The sequence below is a fragment of the Oncorhynchus masou genome, chromosome 21 (assembly GCF_036934945.1).
Source record: "Oncorhynchus masou masou isolate Uvic2021 chromosome 21, UVic_Omas_1.1, whole genome shotgun sequence".
NCBI lineage: Eukaryota > Metazoa > Chordata > Actinopteri > Salmoniformes > Salmonidae > Oncorhynchus > Oncorhynchus masou.
Window position 1 is genome coordinate 28,687,369 of NC_088232.1, and position 27,959 is coordinate 28,715,327.

The 27,959-nt window shown below is 44.2% G+C and overlaps 1 protein-coding gene across 3 annotated transcripts in view; it reads left to right on the top strand.

Moving 5' to 3' along the window:
• The window catches only part of dph6 (diphthamine biosynthesis 6), an 88,371-nt gene that overhangs the window by 55,408 nt on the left and 5,004 nt on the right, over nucleotides 1-27,959 (top strand). For 2 of the 3 annotated variants that reach the window (XM_064927973.1, XM_064927974.1), the window contains exons 13-15: nucleotides 9,040-9,285; nucleotides 15,163-15,556; nucleotides 19,961-20,345. In XM_064927973.1, the coding sequence (XP_064784045.1) occupies nucleotides 9,040-9,285; nucleotides 15,163-15,556; nucleotides 19,961-20,118 (798 nt within the window). In that variant the 3' untranslated portion in view covers nucleotides 20,119-20,345. Of the gene's footprint in view, nucleotides 1-9,039; nucleotides 9,286-15,162; nucleotides 15,557-19,960; nucleotides 20,346-27,959 lie in introns of those variants that run through there. The other variant, XM_064927975.1, reaches the window with a different exon arrangement.

A 27,959-nucleotide genomic window follows, 5' to 3' on the forward strand; every position in this document is an offset into this window, starting at 1 on the left:
GTACTGCAGGTTGTCCACTCGCTTTAAGCAGAGGTCCTTTAGTGCAACCTTGGTGTGGCTGGACCCTATCTGCTACAGTAAATGATGGCTGGACCCTATCTGCTACAGTAAATGATGGCTGGACAAGGCGATGCGGTAGGACTGGCCTCTGCCTCTCCAGACCAGCGCCGTTACCAATGAGACAGCCTCACGTGTCACCACAAGTCACGGGGGAGACAGAGTGGACATCACTCACTGTGTCATCCCCACACACACACACTCGCACACACACACTAATACACAACAACAACACACACATAAATGACATGCATAGAACTGACTGATATTGACCAAATAAGATTATCCAAGTGATTTTCCAGATATAAGATGACATTTGAGTCTTGATTTCAGGTGCGCAGGTTAGGAGTTGACCAATCTAGTCTTTTATTTTGACTGTGAAGGTAAAAGGTAAATAAATCTTGCATGGGCCACTCTGTAAAAGACAGAAACAATGTGTGACTGAAAGAGGTGGTTACAGCTGGAAAGGGAGAATGAACGGGGGTTGAGGGTTGCAGTTTCAACATCATTCAATCAGACAAACATGCCCCTCAGCGGAAACAGCGAAACCCTTCCGATTCTCTCGAATTAGGGAGATTAGCAGGAAAGCGCATAATGCGGGATGATGGAATTTGTCATAATTTGCATTGTCCTGGAATGATCCTGTTTGATAGAGCGACGCATCGAGGAGCTTGTCATGTCCCACGGGCAGGTCATAGAAGAAGCTTGGCAGAAATGATTTTTGAGATATGTGCATCAGTCGTAAAAGCCTCACAACCAATTTGTCAAAAAAATCTGAGGTCGGGACAGTTGAAGGCACCAGGGCATTTTGCTTTAACGCAAAAAGAAAACATGCTCTTCTATCACTTCAGCACACAACTCTGATGGTCTGGGCTACCACACTCTTCATTAACATGTACCTTTTATCAGTTTGACTTTTTATATTTTACAAGATTTTTTAAATGTAAGATTTTATTTAAAAAAATATTTGGGTTGAAGTAAATGTAAGATAAAACACAGCAATACATCAATTCTAATATATTTATTTTTGTCAACCGAAATTTTCAAATTCTAAAATTGTAAATGATTTATTTATTTGCTCCTGTGTTGTGGCGTGTGGATGTGCGTGAGGAGGGTGTCTCCCACAATAACATAAAGCAGTCCCTTCTGACCTTGATAATACTCCACAACGAAGGCTACAGACAGACGAGTAATCAGCATAAAGTTGACCAGAGCCGACGTGACAGTGTTACTTCTCCACCCAGGCATCTCTGGAACGGGCATGTCGAGGGCAGACAGGCAGGCAGAATGGAAACGGCATAGTGAAAGCGAGAGAGGGGCCAATGTCACGTTTTGTCTTTATAGTGTCTTTTCACGATTCCTGATTATTTTCTTTCTCAAATATTTGTTCTGGTAATAACTATTCTATTTTGAACATATGTCCGTAGGTCTTTTTTGTCTCCATATGCAATTCTGGACCAGAGAGGATGCTTGAGAGATCCCCCATGTTTGCCTTTCTTTGTGAGTTTCGTTCGGGCTATTTATGTCGCCGTTTAAGTAACACTGATGTTGTGTGACAGTTGAGCATACAAGGGTTAGGCTCAAACTAGAGCACAAACTGAAAAAAAGGGACATGGAGGATTAATAAGACGAGGAAATTTAAAAAATACAATTTAGTTTTCTTTCAGGAGAAGCCTTAATTAAGAGAGACTAAGATGGTGAAGATACAAGAGAAGGGGAGAAAGGTTTTGGTTCTCCTGAACATGTTATATTTCTATAAATGAGGTGTCAGAAGCCCCAGAATCTCCTCAGGGCGTAGCACAACATGAGCCCATCTCTTATCATTTCTTATTCGGAGACGTGATGCGCTTTGAATGCACTAATGCTGAAAGAGCCCCACAGACTTGAAGCCAGTTGAAGATGGAATCACAGCACACAGACCTGACAAACTGACATCCACCGCGGAAGGATTAAACAGTTATTCCGTATCAAATCCAAAAAGCAGAAATAATATATGCACTTAAATGCGTGGAAAAACTTCTTCCTTGATTCGCACATTTACAACTATTTGCCAACCTTTAAATATTCAAGGAAGAAAAAATACAGGAAAGAGATTAAGAGTTTTGTGGCATGAAATAAGCATGTTCCTTTAGAGACTATGAGATTGTGAGGTTTAGAAGGGCGATTCGTTCTAATACAGTTTGATAGGTGTTATGATATGCCTTGCTCCAGTGTTCTAGTGATTGAGTCATTCAATATCCCCCCCTGCCTTCAGTCCAAAGTACTACATTTACCCATTTACTGTGGGCCCACTGTTAACAATGCTTCAAAGATTCAGAAGCAAACATAATTCTGTTATCAATTTCTACTCCCATTATGCTGCATTTAGTCATACACAGTTTACCCCTTTCATTTTGTGTTTCCTTCCTGGGTTAGCCAAAAGTTACAGCATATTAATTTGATTCATTTTGTACATTTGTATTATCATTCCCTTAGTTAAATTACGCACGAGGGCTCAGTGGGAGATGTGAATGAGCATATCTGATAAGCATGCCATGGAGCTGTTCCCCCTCACCCTGTCCTTGGACCGGTGAGAAAACCTGACTGTTTGTCAATACCAGGTCACTTTACCTGCACTGGCCCAGTCTGGTTGGTCTATACCCAGCCCTGCTAATGACACCGAGTCAGACAGTCATTCAGCAGAATTGAGCCCAATGAGTTACTTTACAACACCAATGTAAATATAGCCTAGCCTGTTCACGCCTTGGAGGTTTCTAACTAAAACGACAATTAAGAAGGCCTCAGACACGCTAGGCGTGTTACAAGAAGCAGTGAAGGCTTGAGAGCGGACGGATTCATCCATGCAACCGGTTCTAGTGTTCCAGTGTTCCAGCATTTGCATACGTGTTACTGTCTGGATCCTTGGGGCTCAGTGACCTTTTGACACGTCATTGGGTTTCTGAAAAATGATGGTGTTTAAGCCATGAAATATAGGTTGATAAAGCATGAAGCCAAAACACAGATTCAATTAATGCTAAGCAGGCAGCGTGTGTCGCGGCGGCCTCCGACGTCTCACAGAGAGGATGTTTGTGTAGCTTGTAGGGAAAATAAGGTCTGAGACACATTTAGTGTTAAGCTAGACTAATAGATTTTGTAACCCTGAGGTACAATATTCAAAACTCGGCTTGCGCGATAACTAAATATGCATTTTCAGTAAGACAGGACACAATTGAAATATCAGATTGAAAAACATAAGCTAGGTTGTACCTTTACCCCTTTCAGGGTCAGGATATCTGCAATTGCAGTGAGAGGGAGTGGAGGCTTGGTATACCATTCACCACGAACACACCTTACTATTGATTTAACTGTGAAATATTTAATACCGCGTGTCCTTTTCTCACTGGGCCATTTAGACTCCTAAGGTTACCGTTTGAAAAATACTTGACTTGTTTATAGGAAGTTTAATGTAATATGCTATTGTTTGACCCTTATGAATATTAACAGTCTCATCTCTGGCCTATTAAAAATGCATGTGGCATTGTGCTTGTTGATCACGTTTAGGACGCCCATGCAAATTGGACTGTCTTCCCTGTCAGTGCAGGAGATAAATAATGTAGCTGTGTTGTATATTCAGGGACACACCATTGACAGTCAATTAACAAGTTTGATTGGTGTGTGAACTCATTCTTTTGAACTGTTAATTTTATGTAAATAGTATTCGTTTCCCTTTTGCCTCCACTCTCAAGCCGATCCCTCGTTAACCCCCCCCCATGCACCAGTAGTAACCTGAGCTGGAGCTTTAATAATTGATCATCACACACCTGCTTGGTGGAAGCTATGGGGAGTTTGTCTTTAACAGTCAAGGGGGCATGCGCTTGCCTCTTGATATTCAAATCAACAAATGGTAGTCCTCCTTTTTTGGAAGTGAAAATGGGGAGCTCTTTTTATGGCTTGTTACGAGGTCCTCGCCACCCTTCTGACTTTATCAAGGCTCCCCAGATGGAGGAGATATGATGGCCCTTGATGGCTCATAAATGGAATGCCAATGACGATTTGTTGTTGACGTCGCCAACAACTCAGGCTTTTATGTTACGCTGCAGACCAGACATAGAGGTATGGTTCTCGCTTCCACAGAAAGTGCTCGCAGGTAAATGTTCAGGTGGTTGATCCGACCGTTTGAAAGACGGGAGGCCTCCATCCCCCTCCCCTCCTCTCCTCCCTTGCGTCCCCTCACTCATCTCCTCCTCTGTCGCGGTAATTTGGAGCAGCAGAGGCAGATGCTGAAGATTCATCAAAGTTGACAAGTGAACCCAGGAGCTAGGAGTCATGGGAAACCCATATGGAAATGGCTGTGGCCATATCCCCCTCTAGCAAAGACCTTTATGTTGTTCTGTTATTATCAAATCAAATTCTACAAACTGCTGATTTTGTCATGGTGAAGAAAAACCTTTGTGTGTGCTGCAGCAGTATTTCAAAGCGGCATCACACTGCCCTTGAATGTCCAGTAGTAATGTCCACTATGGTGCATTGATGTGTACTGAAAGTACAGTGTAACTCAAAACATATGCACCATGTTATCCTGCGTTCATCCCATAGCTTTGCAATGCTTCTTATCTGCATATATTGCTCATTGGAAATTTGATTAGGTAATAAAGGCTACTTTTATGTAAACGCAATTTCCCCTGTCTCATTGATGTGGACTCGATATCTCAGATAAGCCTAGTAGGTGATTGGACTGTAACGCCTAAAACCTTAGGGCGGTGGGGGTTAGACAATTGGCCTCATTTGCTACTAACAAAGTGAGCAAGGGTACTGACTCAGTGGAGGTGAAGAGTGGGTTGGGGCGAAGTGCTAAGCCTTCAGTAATACCACTGGTCCACACTTGGTAACCCTTGTAATCTGGGGGAGAAATACGATACCCATATATGTACGTATGGTAATCGGTTAAGGACCCTGCTCTCACGCCATGTATCAATTGATTTTGGTCTCCTTGATCCCTCCGGAGGTCAGCGTCTTCACAGACCCTAAAGGTCTCTGCTTAGACCACCAATTAACACCCTGTCACCAGCGGCTGTTTGCATAGACTAGGAAGTGGCACGGTGGCCACACTTTTGATATCCTAATGTAGCAAGGTGATGGGTGTCCAGGGACCTGACCTCTCCACTGGTCTCATTGGTCCCCACGCATCCTTCTGCATTAATCGCATGGATTTCTTCAAGCTTAAATTATTGAGCTTAGGAACTTTGTCGTCTAACAGGCCGTTTATCTGGGAATCTCAGCTTATTATCGCGTGGCTAATTATGCTCATGAATAAGACAACACAGACAGACCCCCGTTTGAACGGATCTGCTCTCACGCATGCTAAGGCACCTGCTTATCTTCCTGGTGGGAAATGTGTATTATTGGTGATATGATACATTGCGAAAAAAAGATGGAACTTAGTTGATGCGCTAATCAAACATAGGCTGATAATTGATGTTCATTCCGGACGTTACACCTCACTGATGTCTGCACTGTGTTACTTTGACAGGACTCAGGTAGAGTTAAGTTAGTTTGATTCGGAAATGAACGGCACTTCTTTGCAGGTTGAACATGTTTTTGTTTGTCTGTTTTCACGTTCAAGTTGTGTCAGGTCTGTGTTTGCAGTTTGCACTCTATAGCTTTACAAAATGGTATCTTTTTTCCATTGTAGTCCTCCATGAGGTGTGTATATGTTTGGAAATGAAATAAATAAGTTAGCCTCAATTCTATATCGAACAGCCCAACGTCTTCACCAGCCATTTTTCCGCTTGAGAGAATGACTGCATTTATCATCTTTGACCAGTAGCCAGTTCTGTGGGAGTGTGTAATTGAGTTTCAAGCGATGGATTGAGTTTGAGGAGAGATTTATTCTCTGAAACCAGGAGTGTGTACATAGGCCACATGGCCAAGCAGAAGCACAGCCATTCTATAGGGCAACTGAGAGGGAAAACATTAACCCCTGGAAAGAGCTTTGGTTGACCGCTGCCAGGATGAGACTGATGTCAGGGTGAATGAGACTGATGTCAGGGTGAATGAGACTGATGTCAGGGTGTATGAGACTGATGTCAGGGTGTATGAGACTGATGTCAGGGTGTATGAGACTGATGTCAGGGTGTATGAGACTGATGTCAGGGTGTATGAGACTGATGTCAGGGTGTATGAGACTGATGTCAGGGTGTATGAGACTGATGTCAGGGTGAATGAGACTGATGTCAGGGTGTATGAGACTGATGTCAGGGTGAATGAGACTGATGTCAGGGTGAATGAGACTGATGTCAGGGTGTATGAGACTGATGTCAGGGTGTATGAGACTGATGTCAGGGTGTATGAGACTGATGTCAGGGTGTATGAGACTGATGTCAGGGTGAATGAGACTGATGTCAGGGTGTATGAGACTGATGTCAGGGTGAATGAGACTGATGTCAGGGTGAATGAGACTGATGTCAGGGTGTATGAGACTGATGTCAGGGTGTATGAGACTGATGTCAGGGTGTATGAGACTGATGTCAGGGTGAATGAGACTGATGTCAGGGTGAATGAGACTGATGTCAGGGTGAATGAGACTGATGTCAGGGTGTATGAAACTGATGTCAGGGTGAATGAGACTGATGTCAGGGTGAATGAGACTGATGTCAGGGTGTATGAGACTGATGTCAGGGTGTATGAGACTGATGTCAGGGTGAATGAGACTGATGTCAGGGTGTATGAGACTGATGTCAGGGTGAATGAGACTGATGTCAGGGTGAATGAGACTGATGTCAGGGTGTATGAGACTGATGTCAGGGTGTATGAGACTGATGTCAGGGTGTATGAGACTGATGTCAGGGTGAATGAGACTGATGTCAGGGTGAATGAGACTGATGTCAGGGTGAATGAGACTGATGTCAGGGTGTATGAGACTGATGTCAGGGTGAATGAGACTGATGTCAGGGTGAATGAGACTGATGTCAGGGTGAATGAGACTGATGTCAGGGTGAATGAGACTGATGTCAGGGTGAATGAGACTGATGTCAGGGTGTATGAGACTGATGTCAGGGTGTATGAGACTGATGTCAGGGTGTATGAGACTGATGTCAGGGTGAATGAGACTGATGTCAGGGTGAATGAGACTGATGTCAGGGTGAATGAGACTGATGTCAGGGTGTATGAGACTGATGTCAGGGTGAATGAGACTGATGTCAGGGTGAATGAGACTGATGTCAGGGTGTATGAGACTGATGTCAGGGTGAATGAGACTGATGTCAGGGTGAATGAGACTGATGTCAGGGTGTATGAGACTGATGTCAGGGTGAATGAGACTGATGTCAGGGTGTATGAGACTGATGTCAGGGTGAATGAGACTGATGTCAGGGTGTATGAGACTGATGTCAGGGTGAATGAGACTGATGTCAGGGTGAATGAGACTGATGTCAGGGTGTATGAGACTGATGTCAGGGTGAATGAGACTGATGTCAGGGTGTATGAGACTGATGTCAGGGTGAATGAGACTGATGTCAGGGTGTATGAGACTGATGTCAGGGTGAATGAGACTGATGTCAGGGTGAATGAGACTGATGTCAGGGTGTATGAGACTGATGTCAGGGTGAATGAGACTGATGTCAGGGTGTATGAGACTGATGTCAGGGTGTATGAGACTGATGTCAGGGTGAATGAGACTGATGTCAGGGTGAATGAGACTGATGTCAGGGTGTATGAGACTGATGTCAGGGTGAATGAGACTGATGTCAGGGTGTATGAGACTGATGTCAGGGTGTATGAGACTGATGTCAGGGTGTATGAGACTGATGTCAGGGTGTATGAGACTGATGTCAGGGTGTATGAGACTGATGTCAGGGTGTATGAGACTGATGTCAGGGTGTATGAGACTGATGTCAGGGTGAATGAGACTGATGTCAGGGTGAATGAGACTGATGTCAGGGTGTATGAGACTGATGTCAGGGTGTATGAGACTGATGTCAGGGTGTATGAGACTGATGTCAGGGTGAATGAGACTGATGTCAGGGTGAATGAGACTGATGTCAGGGTGTATGAGACTGATGTCAGGGTGAATGAGACTGATGTCAGGGTGTATGAGACTGATGTCAGGGTGAATGAGACTGATGTCAGGGTGAATGAGACTGATGTCAGGGTGAATGAGACTGATGTCAGGGTGAATGAGACTGATGTCAGGGTGTATGAGACTGATGTCAAGGTGTATGAGACTGATGTCAGGGTGTATGAAACTGATGTCAGGGTGAATGAGACTGATGTCAGGGTGAATGAGACTGATGTCAGGGTGAATGAGACTGATGTCAGGGTGTATGAGACTGATGTCAGGGTGTATGAGACTGATGTCAAGGTGTATGAGACTGATGTCAGGGTGTATGAGACTGATGTCAGGGTGTATGAGACTGATGTCAGGGTGAATGAGACTGATGTCAGGGTGTATGAGACTGATGTCAGGGTGTATGAGACTGATGTCAGGGTGTATGAGACTGATGTCAGGGTGTATGAGACTGATGTCAGGGTGAATGAGACTGATGTCAGGGTGAATGAGACTGATGTCAGGGTGAATGAGACTGATGTCAGGGTGTATGAGACTGATGTCAGGGTGTATGAGACTGATGTCAGGGTGTATGAGACTGATGTCAGGGTGTATGAGACTGATGTCAGGGTGTATGAGACTGATGTCAGGGTGAATGAGACTGATGTCAGGGTGTATGAGACAGTAAACTAGGCAGAACCAGAAGGAACCAGAATGAAAGTGAACCAGGAGGAACCAGAATGAAAGTGAACTAGGGAGAATCAGGGGGAACCAGAATGAAAGTGAACTAGGGAGAACCAGGAGGAACCAGAATGAAAGTGAACTAGGGAGAACCAATAGGAACCAGAATGAAAATGAACTAGGGAGAACCAGACACAGGTTTCCATAGTTACACCATGAAATAGGCTAGCATCAGCTTAACTAACGTGTGATTGTGTGGTACCTTTGCCCCTTTACAGGTGGATGAGGCGGTGTACTGTGCAGGCCAGATCGCCCTGGTGCCTTGTACTATGCAGCTGGTGAGGGCTGGAGCAAGAACCCAGGCCTGCCTGTCCTTCAGCCACATAGAGAAGGTTCTGGAAGCAGTGATCAGCAGCCTTACCCTGGGCCATGTGCTGCAGGCCCACTGCTACGCCACCCGCAGCCAAGACATCCCTGTCATCAGAGCAGTCTGGGACAGCAAGCTGAGGGCCGCACAAGAGAAGGTGAGCTATTTTATCAACTATTTGTCCTTTGTATAAATCCTATGTGTATTTCCTTTTGTGAATATGATCAATAGCAGAAATAAATGGAATTAACCTCTACTCACACAGAATAGGCAAAAAACAGCATCTGTGTGTGCTTCCATCTCCATTTGAATAAGGGAGAAAATGTGATAGGCATATTAGACATGCAGCCTTGAATTCTCTATCAGAATTTAATGGGCAAAAAGTGGAATTTCCAAATGAGCCAAAGTCCCACCCGCTCTCCCTCTTCAGAGACCCAGAGCTCTGTTGCTGATATTTACCAGTGAGTGTGCTCATGAAAAGTTGATGATGTGGGAAACACTGGTGTCTTTGATAATATGGAGCTTGGCACAGAAGCAGATGTCTTCCGTTAGAACCTCCCTAATCCTTTATCCCCCCTTTTGGAGTTAGGCTGAACTCTCTGAGCAGCTTATCCCCCTCCAGTCCATGCCCCCACCCCAAACCCCTCTCCCCTGCCACATACCCTCATCCACATGGCTAATAAGGGCACCAGGCTCCCCAGACAGGCCTGCTCCTCCCGCGGTAATCTGCCAGCCCTGGGGGATAAGGGAGCAGGGGAGAAGGGAAGAGCCCACCTCCAACATGTGTCTCAGTCTCTGTGGTGGGAAGTGCAGTGGGGGAACTCACTAAAAGTGCAAATCAGGGTCTTTCTAAAATGTGCAAAGTGGGGACTCACTAAAAGGGCAGAATGGGGACTCACTAAAAGGGCAGAATGGGGACTCACTAAAAGGGCAGAATGGGGACTCACTAAAAGGGCAGAATGGGGACTCACTAAAAGGGCAGAATGGGGACTCACTAAAGGGGCAGAATGGGGACTCGCTCACTTGCAGGACTTGCCTTCATGATGGGGATAGCAGACTAGATACCCTCTTAAAGCCTACACTGAGTGGACAAAACATTAGCAACGCCTGCTCTTTACATGACACAGACTGACCAGGTGAAAGCTATGATCCCTTATTGATGTCACTTGTTAAATCCACTTGAATCAGGTTAAAGGATTTTTAAGCCTTGAGACAATAGAGACATGGATTGTGTATGTGTGCCATTCAGAGGGTGAATGGGCAAGACAAAGGATGTAAGTGCCTTTGAACAGGCTATGGTAGTAGGTGCCAGGCACACCAGTTTGGGTCCAGAACCGAAACGCTGCTGAGTTTTTCACGCTCAACAGTTTCCCGTGTCTATCAAGAATGGTCCACCACTCAAAGGACATCAACAGTTTCACGTGTGTATCAAGAATGGTCACCACTCAAAGGACATCCAACTTGACACAACTATGAGAAGCATTGGAGTGAACATGGGCCAGTATCCCTGTGGAACGTTTTTTGAGTGGGGTGCAACTCAATATTAGGAAAGTGTTAGGAAAGTGTTTGGTACACTCAGTGTAGAGGCTCCACAGAAGAGTCTAGTTACAACTTATTCATAGAGTTGGACCCATAACAAAGTGAGGACCCATAACTCTATTGTGAGGAGGGTAATAGAAATTCATGTAAACTGTTCCCTGGCCCATAGCTGGCCCCTCCCAACATGAGTAAAATAAACGTATCAAACAGGGAATGCAACTAATTAGCATGTAGTTTAGGGACTGTCAGACCATTGACTCACTGAGGTCAAAGCTTAGTGAACTAGTTGGGTACAGCGTCAGGGCCAGGTCAGATGTGCTCCAAGATGGCCAACATTCAATAAATTGGTGAAAACAAGTCTTTGATGTGTCAAGCGGACTGCTTATTGGCACCTTGAGAGTCCTCTATCTGAACTGGCACTTGAATGAACCCCTCCACAGATTGACAGCTCTGTTAGTTTCCCCCCAAACAGGTTAGTTAACCCTCTCTCAGCCCTTAGACTATCACAGTGGGCTAGCTGGTAAGGGTTACTAACCTCCCACCTCCCCTTTGTGAGGTAGTCTTTGAGGTGCAATAGATGCTGGTAGTTCCCAGCTCCTCCATCCCTCCTCCCCTCCCTCCCTCTCTCTCAGCGCAGGTGGGGTGGGAGGAGAGGAGAGGGTCCAGGGGAGAGAGAGAGGCTGTGGCAGGAGCCTGCTTGCGTTTCATCCTGGGCCTGGTGAAACGGCTCTGTCCCTGGGGTGGGGATTAGACAAAGCGCCGGTGCTCATTTGAAGTGATTGTAATGAGAATATTTAACTCAGGTCAAACACAGAGAACACCACTCCTGCAGAGACTGGGGAGTAACTCACCCTCTCCTTTATTCACTCACACACACAAGGCTCAGGACCAGCTGAGTGCACCTGCAGTAAATGGGATCTTTATGTTCTTGGTACCTGTATTTTACTGTGTGCTTTTTACCTGGTATTTACTTAGAAGTTCAACTTATACATTCCATGGTAAAGTGGTCATTACTCAACGTTTTGTAAGATAATGATGTAAACTACAAAGGGTAAAACTCCAGGGCCCGTTTTTGGATGTGGATTGTCTTACCCATTGTCTTTGTCAGTAGCTATTGATTCACACTAGAGACACCTGATGAGGTGGCTCAGCACAGAAACCACATTTTGACCCATGCAATTAGCTACATAGGAAACCAATAGACCCTGAATCCACCCCTGACTAAAACCAGGCTCACTTTGAATAAAAGTGTCTTCTCTTGTTAGTTTCAACAACTTGACTCCCAGGTCGCACTCACTTTTACCTGACCAGCTCCTGCAGCCTGTCAAGCAACACTAAAACCCTCTTGCCATTCATTTTCAGAGGGACAAATAATAACGGCCAAGAACATTTATCCCGTTTACCTCCGGTGTCGTGCACAAACGTAACCAGCAATCAGAGCTGTGATGAGGTGGGAGACATCAGGCTGCTGAGGCAGAAGGAAGCACAACCGCGTGGCTCCGTGTTGTTGTTGTGCGTTGATCATTTCTCTAATCAGGTGGACGGGGAAGCTCGCAGGGGTTAATTGGGAGCACGCCGGGGCCGCCTCGCTTGTGAAATCGTATTTATGGCGCGTCGAACCGCGAGGTCCGTGTGTGAGTGTGGTGAATAAGGAGGTGTGCATGCAATGCGTCTGTAATTGTTAGCCAGTCTTCTCAGTTGGACAACAGGACTGGAAAACAAGGCGACTTCTTTTGTGTTGATGCCAATTGATTTTCTCCTAGTTACTAGTTAGGCTAAACCTTTGGTATTCATGAATGCACATTATGTGATGTGTGATCGAATGGCAATTTCCATCATAAGAAGTTACACAAGATCACAGTGTGAAGTCAAGTGCCATACTATGGTCGTTTTCTGTGTTTGTCTGAATCCTGGCTTGAGTGTTCTGTAGTAGGCCCTCTTTACTGTATCCATCAATCTCCATCTAACTCCATGGGTACCCCCACACACCTAAACATGTAGGCCCTTGTATAATAAGGGTTCCTCTCACTCCCTCCTGTATATCCCCTCTCCTCCCTTTAACCCTGTTGTGCCCCCTCTCTTCAGGGGGGAGTTGTTAGTGTTAGCTAACCTAACGCACCTCCAACACCACAGCAGCAGTAGACAGGCTTTGGTTTATACAAGTGGCCCCAGGGCTACAGCCAGCCAGCCAGCCTGCATAGGAAACGGAGAGACGAGAGGGGGGATATTGTGGGGACTGGTGGCCCACTGCTACACCCTGCCTGTAGAGGGAACAGAAAGAGAGAAGAGGAGAGGGGGATAATGTGGATACCGGAGGCCCACGTCTCTCAGGTAGTCACACAGAGGAGAGGAGAGCCAGGCAGCCCCAACCACGCGCTGAAGGCCTCCCGCTGGGCAGGAAATGTAGGGGAACTGCCTAAGCGGCTAGGCCCCATCAGCTCCCTGCTGCTCGCCGGCTTTACACCACTTCCTTATTACGGTGTTTACCGTTCGCCTTTCACGCCTCTCTGGTCCCCAGCCCTGCGCCAAGCATCTGTGAGAGAGAAGGAGCGGGGGAAAGGAAGGAGGGAGTTAAAAGAAACATGGTGGAAAGCAGGTCACACCCTCCTTCGACAGTGGCTGAGTGAGTTCCAGATTTTCAGAGTGTGTGAGAGAGAGAGAGAGAGAGAGAGGGGGGTTGTGCTAGTGAGCCAACTGAATGAAGGGATGAAGTAATGTGATGTTTTGCATTATGGAGAAACCAGCATTAAAGAGCAGGGCTGCCCCAATCACACGTACATACACACCATGTCACACACACAAACTCTACTGCAGGCACTCAGCTCAGTCATATATCACAATGTGTCACCTCTATATTTTATTGGATTCAGTTAATACATTATTTCTAGTCAGGCAGGGTGTGTCAGGTGGGTAGAGTGCTTTCACTCCTGACAGCAGGGAGACACACTACAACAATGAAGTACTGACTACAAACACAGACTGAAACATCATCACCAATTGAAACACTGAAATCACAGGGAAGGAAACAATATTCTCAGAAAGGACCAAATGTACTGCACCAAGCGCTCTCTGTGCATGTAACATTTGGAGAGATAAATAAATAAATAAAGGAGTTGATTTAACCACCTCAGACAAGTCTGGGAGGAAAAACAAAGTCTGGAAGTTTAGATCTGTGTGACCGTCTGCAGTGATCGGCCAGAGGCGAGAGTACCGTAGCATCGACATCGAGGTTCTCTGTCGTCTCACTGGGTACAGTACCTCAGCACCCTGGGCCAACAGGATGGCCTTTAAGCCTGGTTAAGCAGGGCTCTTCTCCCCCCTGTCCCCCTCACCACCCCATCCCTCCCTCCTCCCAGTGCAATGAGTATTGACAAGTGTTGACCTGGGCCCCTCCAGGAGAATACTTTGCTGCGCGCTAAGTGCTAATCTAACATTTATCAAAGCAGAGGCCACATATGTATCGTGTCACACCACACAACACCACACAGGCCTGCCGACCCTGTCACACTTATTGTTCCTTGTTGTTGTTATTATCCACCATCACCACTAGCTAGGGCTTCACAGTGAAGAAATGGAGTGAACAAATTTAGGCTCTCCTCTTTAGGTCCCCCCCCCCCCATCGTCCTTCTTCCCTCTCCAACGCGAGAGGTTGGCTGTTGATACACAATTAGGCCTTAGCTAAAGTTTAATCTGGAGGTAAGTGGTGCAGGCGTTCATGTCGCTGGCATGTTGGGTCGCGATGGGTTTGTTTATCGAGGGGGACAAAGAGGCCGCTCGTCTGCTCTTGTCAATGATTTTTTGTGTGAGTGAATTACAAAATAAAGTGTATGTAACCTGTTATTATTCTGCACTTACGAAGTGGGGTGTAAGTGGATGAAAATTGATCCAGCAAATTGAAAAGGGGGTTAAGTGTTTTTGTCCTATCGACTCCAGCCGAAATGACTTGTATAAAACGCTCATTTCTCTCCCATTAGCAGATGAGGGCCACAGCCAAGTATTATTTGAGGTCTACATTGTGCCGCGAGCTGGCAGAAGACATTTTGTAGCTGATAATTGCCCACTGACACTGTCTGGAGGGGGAAAACAGATTTGAACTCTGCAAATGTAATCATTTGAAGCCATCACGGCAGTTTTCTGCTAAATGTGGAAGGGTGATTGGTGAAATAGTGTGAAATGGCCACAGCATGAATCATGATCTCCTTGGAAACGGTGAAAAGGGCTTCTTTGAAAGAACCTGTCATGTTATCAGATGGACTTATATGTGCTGTTGTTGATGGATAGCTGTGTCGGCATCCATATATGTTTGTTTGACAAATGATTATTGTCCATACCCTGGAATATAACCCAGGCTTACCTTTCCATCTCAAATCTTCCTCATGTTCCTCTGACACCCTGCATATCCTTTCTCTCAGGTATTGGATATACAAATAATTATCTTTGTGATAAAATGTGCATTAATTGTCTCAAATATAAAGGGCACCTTTCTATATTGCAGGAGGAATCATTCGGGGAGCAAGAGATTCAGAGTGGACCCTTGGTGGTTACCGTGGTCCCTGCCTTACCCAGGGGAGCGGCTGTGGAACTGCACGTCATTGCTGCCCACGACGACCCCAGACACAGGACTTCCTGTCACATGACGACTGAGGTGGCGTGTGGAACCATAGAATGTCATGCCATGCTGTCCAGCGATAGCCAGTGTGCCACTGTATCCTTGGCACTGATGGTGCCCAGCTCTGCGCCAGCTGTCTCAGGGGTGGAAGGGGAGATACTGGTTGCACTGGTTGCTACCCTTCAGAGTGCCATGCAGAAGATTGGTGGTGGTATCTCTCCACTGTGTGCCAGGGTGTTCTACAAGTGTAACAATGCTCTGGCTGGACAGCTTGTAACAGGTAGGTAAAACACATTCTACACTGCTCGCTCCTCATACATGTAGCAATACATGTTTAAACATTTTCAAATTCAAATTAATTTGAATTAAATACAATAAAAAAATGTTGGTATAAGGTGATCCTTATGTTACTAAGATCTTATATTAAGCAACTGAGATTAAGCAACCGAGATTGGGTAACTGAGATTGGGTAACTGTCCACCTAAAACAGTGGTATTCCCCCCAAAATAGCGGAGAACCCTTTTTTCCCCCTGAAATTTCTGGAGACCCCATTTTCCACCAATAATTTCTTGTGACCCCACCCCCAAAACATTTTTATTTGTATTTTTACATCAACAAAATTCATTGCATTTTCATCTAAAAGAAACAAATACATATACTCAATACAATAAAAAAAGACATTATCTTTCTCAAAAACCTTTGTCCCATACAATAATCTATACTCTACATTTTTTGTTACGAATAAAACAATATATATATAGTTCCAGTGAAAAGTTAGGACACACCTACTCATTCAAGGGGTTTTCTTTATTTGTACTCTTTTCTACATTGTAGAATAATACTGAAGACATCTAATCTATGAAATAACACATTGAATCAAAAAAATGTAAAACAAATCACAATATATTTGATATTTAGGGGCCTTCTGGGTGGCGCAGTGGTCTAAGGCACTGCATCGCAGTGCTAGCTGTGCCACCAGAGACTCTGGGTTCGAGCCAAGGATTCTTCAGCTCTTTGTATCTTGCACAATCTTGGCATTCTCTCAACTAGCTTCACCTGGATTGCTTTTCCAACATTTTTGAAGGAGTTCTCACATATGCTGAGCACTTATTGGCTGCTTTTCCTCTTCTCTGCAGTCCAACTCATCCCAAATCATCTCAATTGGGTTGATGTCGGGGTGATTGTGGAGGTCGGAGTGATTGTGTCATCTGATGCGTCAAGTAGCGCTTACACAGCCTGGAGGAGTGTCCTGTTGAAAACAAATGCTAGTCCCACTAAGCGTAAACCAGATGGGATGGCGTAACACTGCAGAATGCTGTTGTAGCCACACTGGTTACCACCTTGAATTCTAAATAAATCATTGACAGTGTCACCAGCAAAACACCATCACACCTCCTCCTCCATGCTTCACGGTGGGAATCACACACGCGGAGATCATCATCCTTTCACCTACTCTCACAAAGACACGGCGGTTGGAACACAAAATCAAAAAATTTGGACTCATCAGACCGAAGGACAGATTTCCACCGGTCTAATGTCCATTGCTTGTGTTTCATGGCCCAAGCAAGTATCTTCTTATTACTTGTGTCCTTTAGTCAATCAATCACATGTATTTATAAAGCCCTTCTTACATTAGCTGATGTCACAAAGTGCTGTACAGAAACCCAGCCTAAAACCCCAAACAGCAAGCAATGCAGGTGTAAAAGCACGGTGGCTAGGAAAAACTCCCTAGAAAGGCCAGAACCTAAGAAGAAACCTAGAGAGGAACCAGGCTATGAGGGGTGGCCAGTTCTCTTCTGGCTGTGCCGGGTGGAGATTATAACAGAACATGTCCAATATGTTCAATTGTTCATAGATGCCCAGCAGGGTCAAATAATAATAATCACTGTGGTTGTCGAGGGTGCAACATGTCAGCACCTCAGGAGTAAATGTCAGTTGGCTTTTCATATCCGAATATCTCTACCGCTCCTGCTGTTTCTAGAGAGTTGAAAACAGCAGGTCTGGGATTGGTAGCACATCCGGTGAACAGGTCAGGGTTCCATAGACACAGGCAGAACAGTTGAAACTGGAGCAGCAGCATGGCCAGGTGGACTTGGGACAGCAAGGAGTCATCAGGCCAGGGAGTCCTGAGGCATGGTCCTAGGGCTCAGGTCCTCAGAAAGAAAGAAAGAAAAATAGAAAGAGAGAGCAAATTAGAGAGAGCATACCTACATTCACACAGGACACCGGATAAGACAGGAGAAATATTCCAGATATAGCAGACTGACCCTAGCCCCCCGACACATAAACTACTGCAGGATAAATACTGGAGGCTGAGACAGGAGGGGTCGGGAGACACTGTGGCCCCGTTTCTGATTTTTGCAATGTTACGTAGATGGAAAAAAGCTGTCCTTGAAACAGTCTTGATATGTTCGTCAAAAGAGAGATCAGGGTCCAGAGTAACGCAGAGGTCCTTCACAGTTTTATTTGAGACGACTGTACAACCATCAAGATTAATTGTCAGATTCCACAGAAGATCTCTTTGTATCTTGGGACCGAGAACAATCATCTCTGTTTTGTCTGAGTTTAAAAGTAGAACATTTGCCACCATCCACTTCCTTATGTCTGAAACACAGGCTTCCAGGGAGGGCAATTTTGGGGCTTCTCCATGTTTCATCTAAATGACGGCTGTGTGTTATCCGCATAGCAGTGAAAGTTATGTTTCCATTATGTTTCCGAATGACATCACCAAGAGGTAAAATATATAGTGAAAACAATAGTGGTCCTAAAACGGAGCCTTGAGGCACACCGTAATTTACAGTTGATTTGTCAGAGGACAAACCATCCACAGAGAAAAACTGATATTTTTCCGACAGATAAGATCTAAAGCAGGCCAGAACCTGTCCGTGTAGACCAATTTGGGTTTCCAATCTCTCCAAAAGAAGGGGGTGATCGATGGTATCAAACGCAGCAATAAGGTCTAGGAGCACGAGGACAGATGCAGAGCCTTGGTCTTTATCAGTGGTTTCTTTGGAGCAATTTGACCATGAAGGCCTGATTCATGCAGTCTCCTTTGAACAGTTGATGTTGAGATGTGTCTGTTACTTGAACTCTGTGAAGCATTTATTTGGGCTGCGATCTCAGGCTGATAATTCTAATGAACTTATCCTCTGCAGCAGAGGTAACTCTGGGTCCTCCTTTCCTGTGGCGGTCCTCATGAGAACCAGTTTCATCATAGCGCTTGGTGGTTTTTGCGACTGCACTTGAAGAAACTTTCAAATTCTTTAAATGTTCCGTATTGACTGAGCTCCATGTACTAAACTAATGATGGACTGTCAATTCTCTTTGCTTAATTGAGTTGTTCTTGCCATAATATGGACTTGGTCTTTTGCCAAATAGGGCTATCTTCTGTATACCACCAGTACCTTGCCACAACACAACTGATTGGCTCAAACGCATTAAGAAGGAAAGAAGTTCCACAAATTAACTTTTAACAATGTGCACCTGTTAATTGAAATGCATTCCAGGTAACTAATTGAGAGAAGGTCAAGAGTGTGCAAAGCTGTCATCAATGCAAAGGGTGGTTACTTTGAACAATCTAAAATATATTTTGATTTGTTTAACACTTTTTTGGTCACTATATGATTCCATATGTGTTATTTAATAGTTTTGTATGTCTTAACTTTTATTCTACAATGTAGAAAATAGTACAAATAAAGAAAAACCTTTGAATGAGTAGGTGTGTCCAAACGTTTGACCTGTTGGCGACCCCACTGCAGACCCCGACTTTGAATATCACTGCCCTAAATAATGGTGACATTGGTAAAGATATTTCCACACATAAAGTTGTGAGAACAACGGTCTAGTAGAAACCAGTCTCTGGAGGGAAGCTCATCTTCCTTTGTGTTTAATTATTGGGAGTCATTTGCTCTCTGTTGTTAAGAACAGCACTGGGACTGGCAGCATCCTCTGTCATCATTATACTGTTATGCCACCATCTTACTCTCTCAGGATTCTGGTTCCTCATCAAGACAAATATGGAATGGTATTTATTTTCCCCTGCGAGACTCGTTTTGTCTTTAGAAAAGGTCCAACCAACACATTCATCAACCAGACACAGTTGAATCCACGCCAGTCCAGACACTTTTAGAGTCATTTCTCGGCCTTGACATGTTTTATTGGGGAGGATGAAATTATAATGTGATGAATAGGAATAAACATAGTCGACAACAATATGTCTGGACATAAACATGGGTGTTTGTTTTGTCACATAATTATATGATGGCAATTCATGAAAGGTCATCATTTCTTGTTCTGAACATCTCAGGAGAGTTTGAAATCTACTCCGTTCACACAAAATAGTGCTGAAATTAAAGGATGCTCTGATATTTTAGTACTGCAATCGTGTTTGATATGAATAGGAGCATATAATACAATGTTGTGTTTTACAATTCAGCAATTTTAATGACGTTGTTGGATCTCAAATATGTAAAATAACACAAGGTCCTTTTGGTATTTTCTTGGTTTATACTGATTCACCAGAAAAATAAGTGTATTTATTTTACTTTTCACACAGACTTAAAAAATGTATTTTAAAAGTCCACAGCTTACCCCTCATTTCATATTTCTATGCTATGTGCTCAGACACTTCCCTTAAGCCAGTTATTGACTCATCATTGAACTGGAATCTGTTACCTTTCCTCAGCACGCACAGCCCCAGCCATGGCCTGGGAGAGGGCCTGTGGCCAGGCAGCCTTCATGGTTCACAGCCCAACTCCACGCCTAATGCTTTCCAAAAGTCAAAGAAGGAAAAGTAGCACCTCTGGCGCTAGCCGTCACAGCCACAAACTGCCACTGTTGTAGCGCAGTGCAACGCCGCTGAAAAATGTGACCCACCCCGAGTCACTATCGCTGCGCTTCACGGCTGATAGACAGACATATGCTCCGGATGAAACCTTTTACATGTTGTCTGAAGATGTTATTTACGTTACAGAGACTCAACAACCCCACATATGGCCTAGTTGTGTCAGATGATTTGCACTTCTAATGAGGTTATTTACTATTTAACAATATTCTTATAAAAACTTTTCAAAAGACTTATTAGTATGTTTTCGTTGTTTTCTATAAATAATGAGTAAAAATGCTGTTACAGATCCACTGAAATTTTGAAAGAAAGGCATCAATTGTTTCATAGAAAATCTATATTTACAGTGCATTCGGAAAGTATTCAGACGCCTTGAATTTTCCACATTTTATTACGTTACAGACTTATTCTAAAATTCCTTTTATCATTTGTTTTACCCTCCTCAATCTACACACAATACCCCATAATGACGAAGCAAAAACTGTTTTTTAGAACTGTTTGCAAATGTATACAAAAAACAACTGAAATATACATTTACATAAGTATTCAGACCCTTCACTGTTGAAGCACCTTTTGCAGTGATTACAGCCTCAAGTCTTCTTGGGTGTGATGCTACAAGCTTGGCACACCTGTATTTGGGCAGTTTTCCCATTCTTCTTTCCAGATCCTCTCAAGCCATGTCAGGTTGGATGGGGAGCTTTGCAGCACAGCTATTTTCAGGTCTCTCCAGAGATGTTTGATCGGGTTCAAGTCCGGGCTGTGGCTGGGCCACTCAAGGACATTCAGAGACTTGTCCCAAAGCCAGTCCTGCATTGTCTTGGATGTGTGAGTTGTTGTCCTGTTGGAAAGTGAACCTTTGCACCAGTCTGACATCCTGAGCTTTCTGGAGCAGGCTTTCATCAAGGATCTCTCTGTACTTTGCCCCGTTCATCTTTCCATCGATCTTGACAAGTCTCCCAGTCCCTGCCACTGAAAAACATCCCCACAACATGATGCTGCCACCACCATGCTTCACCGTAGGGATGGTCTCAGGTTTCCTCCAGACGTGACGCTTGACATTCAGGCTAAAGTGTTCAATCTTGGTTTCATCAGACCAGAGAATCTTTGTTTCTCATGGTCTGAGAGTCTTCAGTTGCCTTTTGGCAAACTCAAAGCAGGCTGGCATGTGCCTTTTACTGAGGAGTGGCTTACGTCTGGCCACTCTACCATAAAGGCCTGATTGGTGGAGTGCTACAGAGATGGTTGTCCTTCTGCAAGGTTCTCCCATCTCCACAGAGGAACTTTGGAGCTCTGTCAGAGTGACCATCAGGTTCTTAGTCACCTCCCTGATCAAGGCTCTTCTCACCCGATGGCTCAGTTTGACCAGGTGGCCAGCTCTAGGAAGAGTCTTGGTGGTTCCAAATATATATATACAGTACCAGTCAAACGTTTGGACACACCTACTCATTCAAGGGTTTTGCTTTATTTTTTTTAACTATTTTTGACATTGTAGAATAATAGTGAAGATATCAAAACTATTAAATAACACATATGGAATAAAGTAGCCACCTTTTGCCTTGATGACAGCTTTGAATACTCTTGGCATTCACTCAACCAGCTTCACCTGGAATGCTTTTTCAACAGTCTTGAAGGAGTTCCCACATATGCTGAGAACTTGTTGGCTGCTTTTCCTTCACTCTGCGGTCCAACTCATCCTAAACCATCTCAATTTGGTTGAGGTCGGGTGATTGTGGAGGCCAGGTCATCTGATGCAGCACTCCTTGGTCAAATAGCCCTTACACAGCCTGGAGGTGTGTTGGGTCATTGTCCTGTTGAAAACAAATGCTAGTCCCACTAAGCATAAACCAGATGGGATGGCGTAACGCTGCAGAAGGCTGTAGTAGCCACACTGGTTACCGCCTTGAATTCTAAATAAATCACTGACAGTGTCACCAGCAAAACACCATCACACCTCCTCCTCCATGCTTCACAGTGGGAATCACACATGCAGAGATCATCATCCTTTCACCTACTCTCACAAAGACACGGCGGTTGGAACAAAAAATCTCAAAGTTGGACTCATCAGACCAAAGGACAGATTTCCACTGGTCTAATGTCCATTGCTTGTGTTTCATGGCCTGACTCACGCAGTCTTCTTTGAACAGTTGATGTTGAGATGTGTCTGTTACTTGAACTCTGTGAAGCAATTATTTGGGCTGCAATCTGAGGTGCAGTTAACTCTAATGGACTTATCCTCTGCAACAGAGGTAACTCTGGGTCCTCCTTTCCTGTGGCGGTCCTCCTGAGAGACAGTTTCATCATAGCGCTTGATGGTTTTAAATATTCCTCATTGGCCAACCTTCATGTCTTAAAGTAATGATGGACTGTCGATTCTCTTTGCTTATTTTAGCTGTTCTTGCCATAATATGGACTTAGTCCTATTTGGTAAAAGACCATCTTCCATATACCACCCCTACCGTGTAACAACACAACTGATTGGCTCAAACGCATTAAGAAGGAAAGAAATTCCACAAATTAACTTTTAACAATGTGCACCTGTTAATTGAAATTTATTCCAGGTAACTAATTGAGAGAATTCCAAAAGTGTGCAAAGCTGTCATCAAGGCAAAGGGTGGCAACTTTGAAGAATCTCAAATATATATATATAAAAATATATTAAAAATATAAAAAATAAATATTTATATATATATATATATATGTATATTATTTTTTTAATATATATTTTTTAAACATTTACATATACACACACACTACCGTTCAAAAGTTTGGGGTCAATTATAAATTTCCTTGTTTTTGAAAGATAAGCACAGCTGATTTTTTTTTAATGGAATATCCACATAGGCGTACAGAGGCCCATTTTCAGCAACCATCACTCCTGTGTTCCAATGGCATGTTGTGTTAGCTAATCCAAGTTTATCATTTTAAATGGTTAATTGATCATTAAATCAAATTAAATTGTATTAGTCACATTCGCTGAATACAACAGACCTTACAGTGAAATGCTTACTTACGAGCCCCTAACCAACAATGCAGTTAAAAAAATATGGATAAGAATAAGAAATAAAATTAACAAGTAATTAAAGAGCAGCAGTAAAATAACAATAGCGAGACTATATACGGGGGGGTACTGGTACAGAGTCAATGTGCGGGAGCACAGGTTAGTTGAGGTAATATGTACATGTAGGTAGAGTTGTTAAAGTGACTGTGCATAGAGGATAACAACAGAGAGTAGCAGCGGTGTAAAGGAGGTGCAATGCAAGTAGTCTGGATAGACATTTGATTAGATGGCTTGGGGGTTGAAGCTGTTTAGAAGCCTCTTGGACCTAGATTTGGCGCTCCGGTACCGCTTGCCGTGCGGTAGCAGAGAGAACAGTCTATGACTAAGGTGGCTGGAGTCTTTGACAATTTTTAAGGCCTTTCTCTGATACCGCCTGGTATAGAGATCCTGGATGGCAGGAAGCGTGGCCCCAGTGATGTACTGGGCCATTGGCACGCCTCTCTGTAATGCCTTGCTGTTGGTCGCTGAGCAGTTGCCATACCAGGCAGTGATGCAACCAGTCAGGATGCTCTAGATGGTGCAGCTGTAGAACCTTTTGAGGATCTGGGGACCCATGCCAAATCTTTTCAGTCTCCTGAGGGGGAATAGGTTTTGTTGTGCCCTCTTCACGACTGTCTTGGTGTGCTTGGACCATGTTAGTTTGTTGGTGTTGTGAACACCAAGGAACTTGAAGCTCTCAACCTGCTCCACTGAAGCCCCGTCGATGAGAATGGGGCGTGCTCGGTCCTCTTTTTCCTGTAGTCCACAATCATCTCCTTTGTCTTGATCACGTTGAGGGAGAGGTTGTTGTCCTGGCACCACACGGCCAGGTCTCTGACCTCCTCTCTATAGGCTGTCTCGTCGTTGGCGGTGATCAGGCCTACAACTGTTGTGTCATTGGCAAACTGAATGATGGTGTTAGAGTCGTGCCTGGCCGTGCAGTCATGAGTGAACAGGGAGTACAGGAGGGGACTGAGCATGCACCCCTGAGGGGCCCCTGTGTTGAGGATCAGCGTGGTGGATGTGTTGTTACCTACCTTTACCACCTGGGGGGCGGCCCGTCAGGAGGTCCAGGATCCAGTTGCAGAGATAAGTGTTTAGTCTCAGGGTCCTTAGCATATTGATGAGCTTTGAGGGCACTATGGTGTTGAAAGCTGAGCTGTCGTCAATGAATACAATTCTCACATAGGTGTCCCTTTTGTCCAGGTGGGAAAAGTCAGTGTGCAATAGAGATTGCATCATCTGTGGATCTGTTGTGGCGGTATGCAAATTGGAGTGGGTCTAGTGTTTCTGGGATAATGGTGTTGATGTGAGCCATGACCAGCCTTTCAAAGCACGTCATTAGAAAACTCTTGTGCAATTATATTAGCACAGCTGAAAACTGTTGCCCCGGTGCACAACCTAGCAAGAGGACTGGTACATTAGAGTGTCTAGTTTGAGAAACAGACGCCTCACAAGTCCTCACCTGGCAGCTTCCTTAAGTAGTACCCGCAAAACACCAGTCTCAACGTCAACAGTGAAGAGGTGACTCCGGGATGCTGGCCTTCTAGGCACAGTTGCAAAGAAAAAGCCATATCTCAGACTGGCCAAAAAAAATAAAATATTAAAAAGAACACAGACACTGGACAGAGGAAGATTGGAAAAAAGTCTAAGTTTGAGGTGTTCGGATCACAAAGAAGAACATTCATGAGAAGTAGAAAAAAATGAAAAGATGCTGGAGGAGTGCTTGACGCCATCTGTCAAGCATGGTGGAGGCAATGTGATGATCTGGGGGTGCTTTGGTGATGGTAAAGTGGGAGATTTGTACAGGGTAAAATGTATCTTGAAGACGGAAGGCTATCACTCCATTTTGCAACGCCATGCCATACCCTGTGGACGGCGCTTAATTGGAGCCAATTTCCTCCGACAACAGGACGATGACCCAAAGCACAAACAAATTGACAACTAGAATGCCAAAGGTTTGCAAGGCTGTAATTGCTGCAAATGGCGGATTCTTTGATGAAGCAAAGTTTGAAGGACACAGTTATTATTTCAATTAAAAATCATTATTTATAACCTTGTCAATGTCTTGACTATATTTCTTATTCATTTTGCAACTCATTTAATGTATGTTTTCGTGGAGAACAAGGACATTTCTAAGTGACCCCAAACTTAGGGGTGTGTGTGTGTGTGTGTGTGTGTGTGTGTGTGTGTGTGTGTGTGTGTGCGTGTGTGTGTGTGCGTGTGCGTGCGTGCGTGTGTGTGTGTGTATATATATAAGTTTGGGGTCACTTAGAAATGTCCTTGTTTTCCACAAAGAAATATTTCTTTGTGGAAAACAAGGACATTTCTAAGTGACCCCAAACTTATATATATATACACACACACACACACACACACACATATATATCTATATATATATCTATATATATATATATATATGACAAAATGACACACCGGAAATGGCCACTGGGCTGGATGGCACTGCTGTAAGCAGTGTAGACTAGAGCACCTCGGTTTAGCGGGATGTCTTCCTTCCCCATAGAGAGGAGCCTGGCTGCACAAGCTGTGCTTGGCCTCTCGGCCACATTGTTCACTCACCTCGGCCTAAATGATCAATTTTCATGAGCCAATGCCTGCTAATTATGTTCTCGTTTAGCGGTTAATTTGAACCAGTTTGGAAGGCAGTGTAGCACAACTAAAACCATGGACGCAGCTCTGGGCTCTCTCTCCCCTGCTTAAAAGCCCCATAAGCCCAGCAGGCATTGGCAATTTCACACAAAATGCCCCTCTTTCTATCCTGTTCTCTCTCTCGCTGTGCCTGACCACAACAGTACTCTAATCTCCCTGCTACCCAGTCATGTATATATTTACGTATTGATTGATTAAAATGAAAAACAAAAAGGTAATGCTAATGCTAAATATTGTTGGTATTAATGATGGTCAAGCAATGCATTTCAAAATGTGGAGATATAACAGGCGCATGCAGACTGGGTTTTTTACCCCCTGTGTTGGATGTGAAGCAGAATAATGTCTGGTTCCCTTGGGTAGATGGTTTAGTTCCATCCCATTGCTAATGTGATTGCTTTTAGGATCCTGCTTAATGGCCTCTGTCCCCTGCACCTTGCAACCAGGCTCCCCACTTCTCTGGGTGGTGGAACGGGTGTGTGTGTCGAGTGTGGGGAGTGTTCTTTCAGCAGCACACATACTACCCACATGTAGTGTACACACACACATGGACGGATGGTCACTCCATTTTCACCTTCACCCCTCACCTTGGTCCCAGGCACACAAAGGCCCTGTCTGCCTCAAAGCTCAAAGACTAAAAAGCCCTTGTTTCAGAGGTGTAATGAAGCCTTTGTCTCTTCTCCCCTAATGTTACCATTAGTCTCTGTGATCTCCCTGCCTCTCTCTGTTGTCTCCACTTGATCTCCAGAGGGTCCTACATCCCAGGGTGAAGCCTCACGCTCAGATAACAACCATATTTAGCCTTTTCATAAAATAGGAAAAAGGCTGTGTGTTCAGTGGGGGCATTTTAAGCCGTCGCACATATTAGCTAATTAGCCTGTACGGGTTCTTTGTATGTGTGTTTGGCGTGCTGCGTTCTGCTCTAATGAAAGACAATGGGGCTTATTAAATGGCACTGAACAGTGCTGGTAACCTTTCTGTCCTGATTTCTCTCCACAAGTTCATCATGGTGACAGAACTTCTCTGCTCTTACACTGAGGCTTGCTATTGAAACTGGCTATAGTTCACTATAGATGAGTCTCTATAGATTGTAACTTCATTGAATTAAATGTAAATTCAGTGTGAATGTAACCACAGATTGACAGTTAATGACACAGGTTTTTGAAGCTTTGATATAGTCATTTAGCAGTTATTTTTTATCCTAAGGGACAAAATGGCATGCTCTAAACTCAACATATGTGGCTCACGCGGGAATCAAACCCACGACTAGGGCTGTTGCGGTGACCGTATTACCGTTACACCGGCGGTCGGTCACGAGTCATGAAGGCAGTGAAATTCCAATTGACCGTTTAGTCACGGTAATCAGGCTTCTCCAAGCTCTGATGCTGCTGATCTTCATTAGTAGACTACCAAACTTGCTAACTGCCTGGTACTCAGCACTCTATTGTCCCTCTAATCACTCTGACATCAATGCAAATGTATTCGAAAATCTAATCAAACACTTAATGAGAGCCCATGAGCTCGTGTTGTGCAACATTTCAATATGCTCTTCAATTGCGCGAGAAAACCGAGTGATGGCCTCTACTTAAAAAATAGCAGGATCAGCTTTCTATAGGCTGGGCCTACTATATTTATTTCTCAACTTTCCTAATATTAAGCACATTGCTTATATTTACAACAGGAGTATAGCCTACCTGGCTGGCATGAAAATGAACCACAGGGAAAAGCATCCTCCATTCATTATATAAGTGCATAGGTCCATTCTAAATCAAAACACATTTCACACATATATTATTTAGTATATGTAAAGACAAGATTAAATCAAGAATAGTCTGATGGGTAACAATATAAGCCTATCACTTGTGAATTACTATATTATCACTTGTGAATGATGCCCAGCATAAGAAACGCCTTTTTTTTTGGCGACTTTTTCGAATCATAGTCGCACACCTCATGTAGCCTAGCTCATAGGCCTATATGTTTTAATAAGGTTAGTATCACACCTCATGTAGCCTAGCCCATAGGCCTATATGTTTTAATAAGGTTAGTATCACACCTCATGTAGCCTAGCTCATAGGCCTATATGTTTTAATAAGGTTAGTATCACACCTCATGTAGCCTAGCTCATAGGCCTAT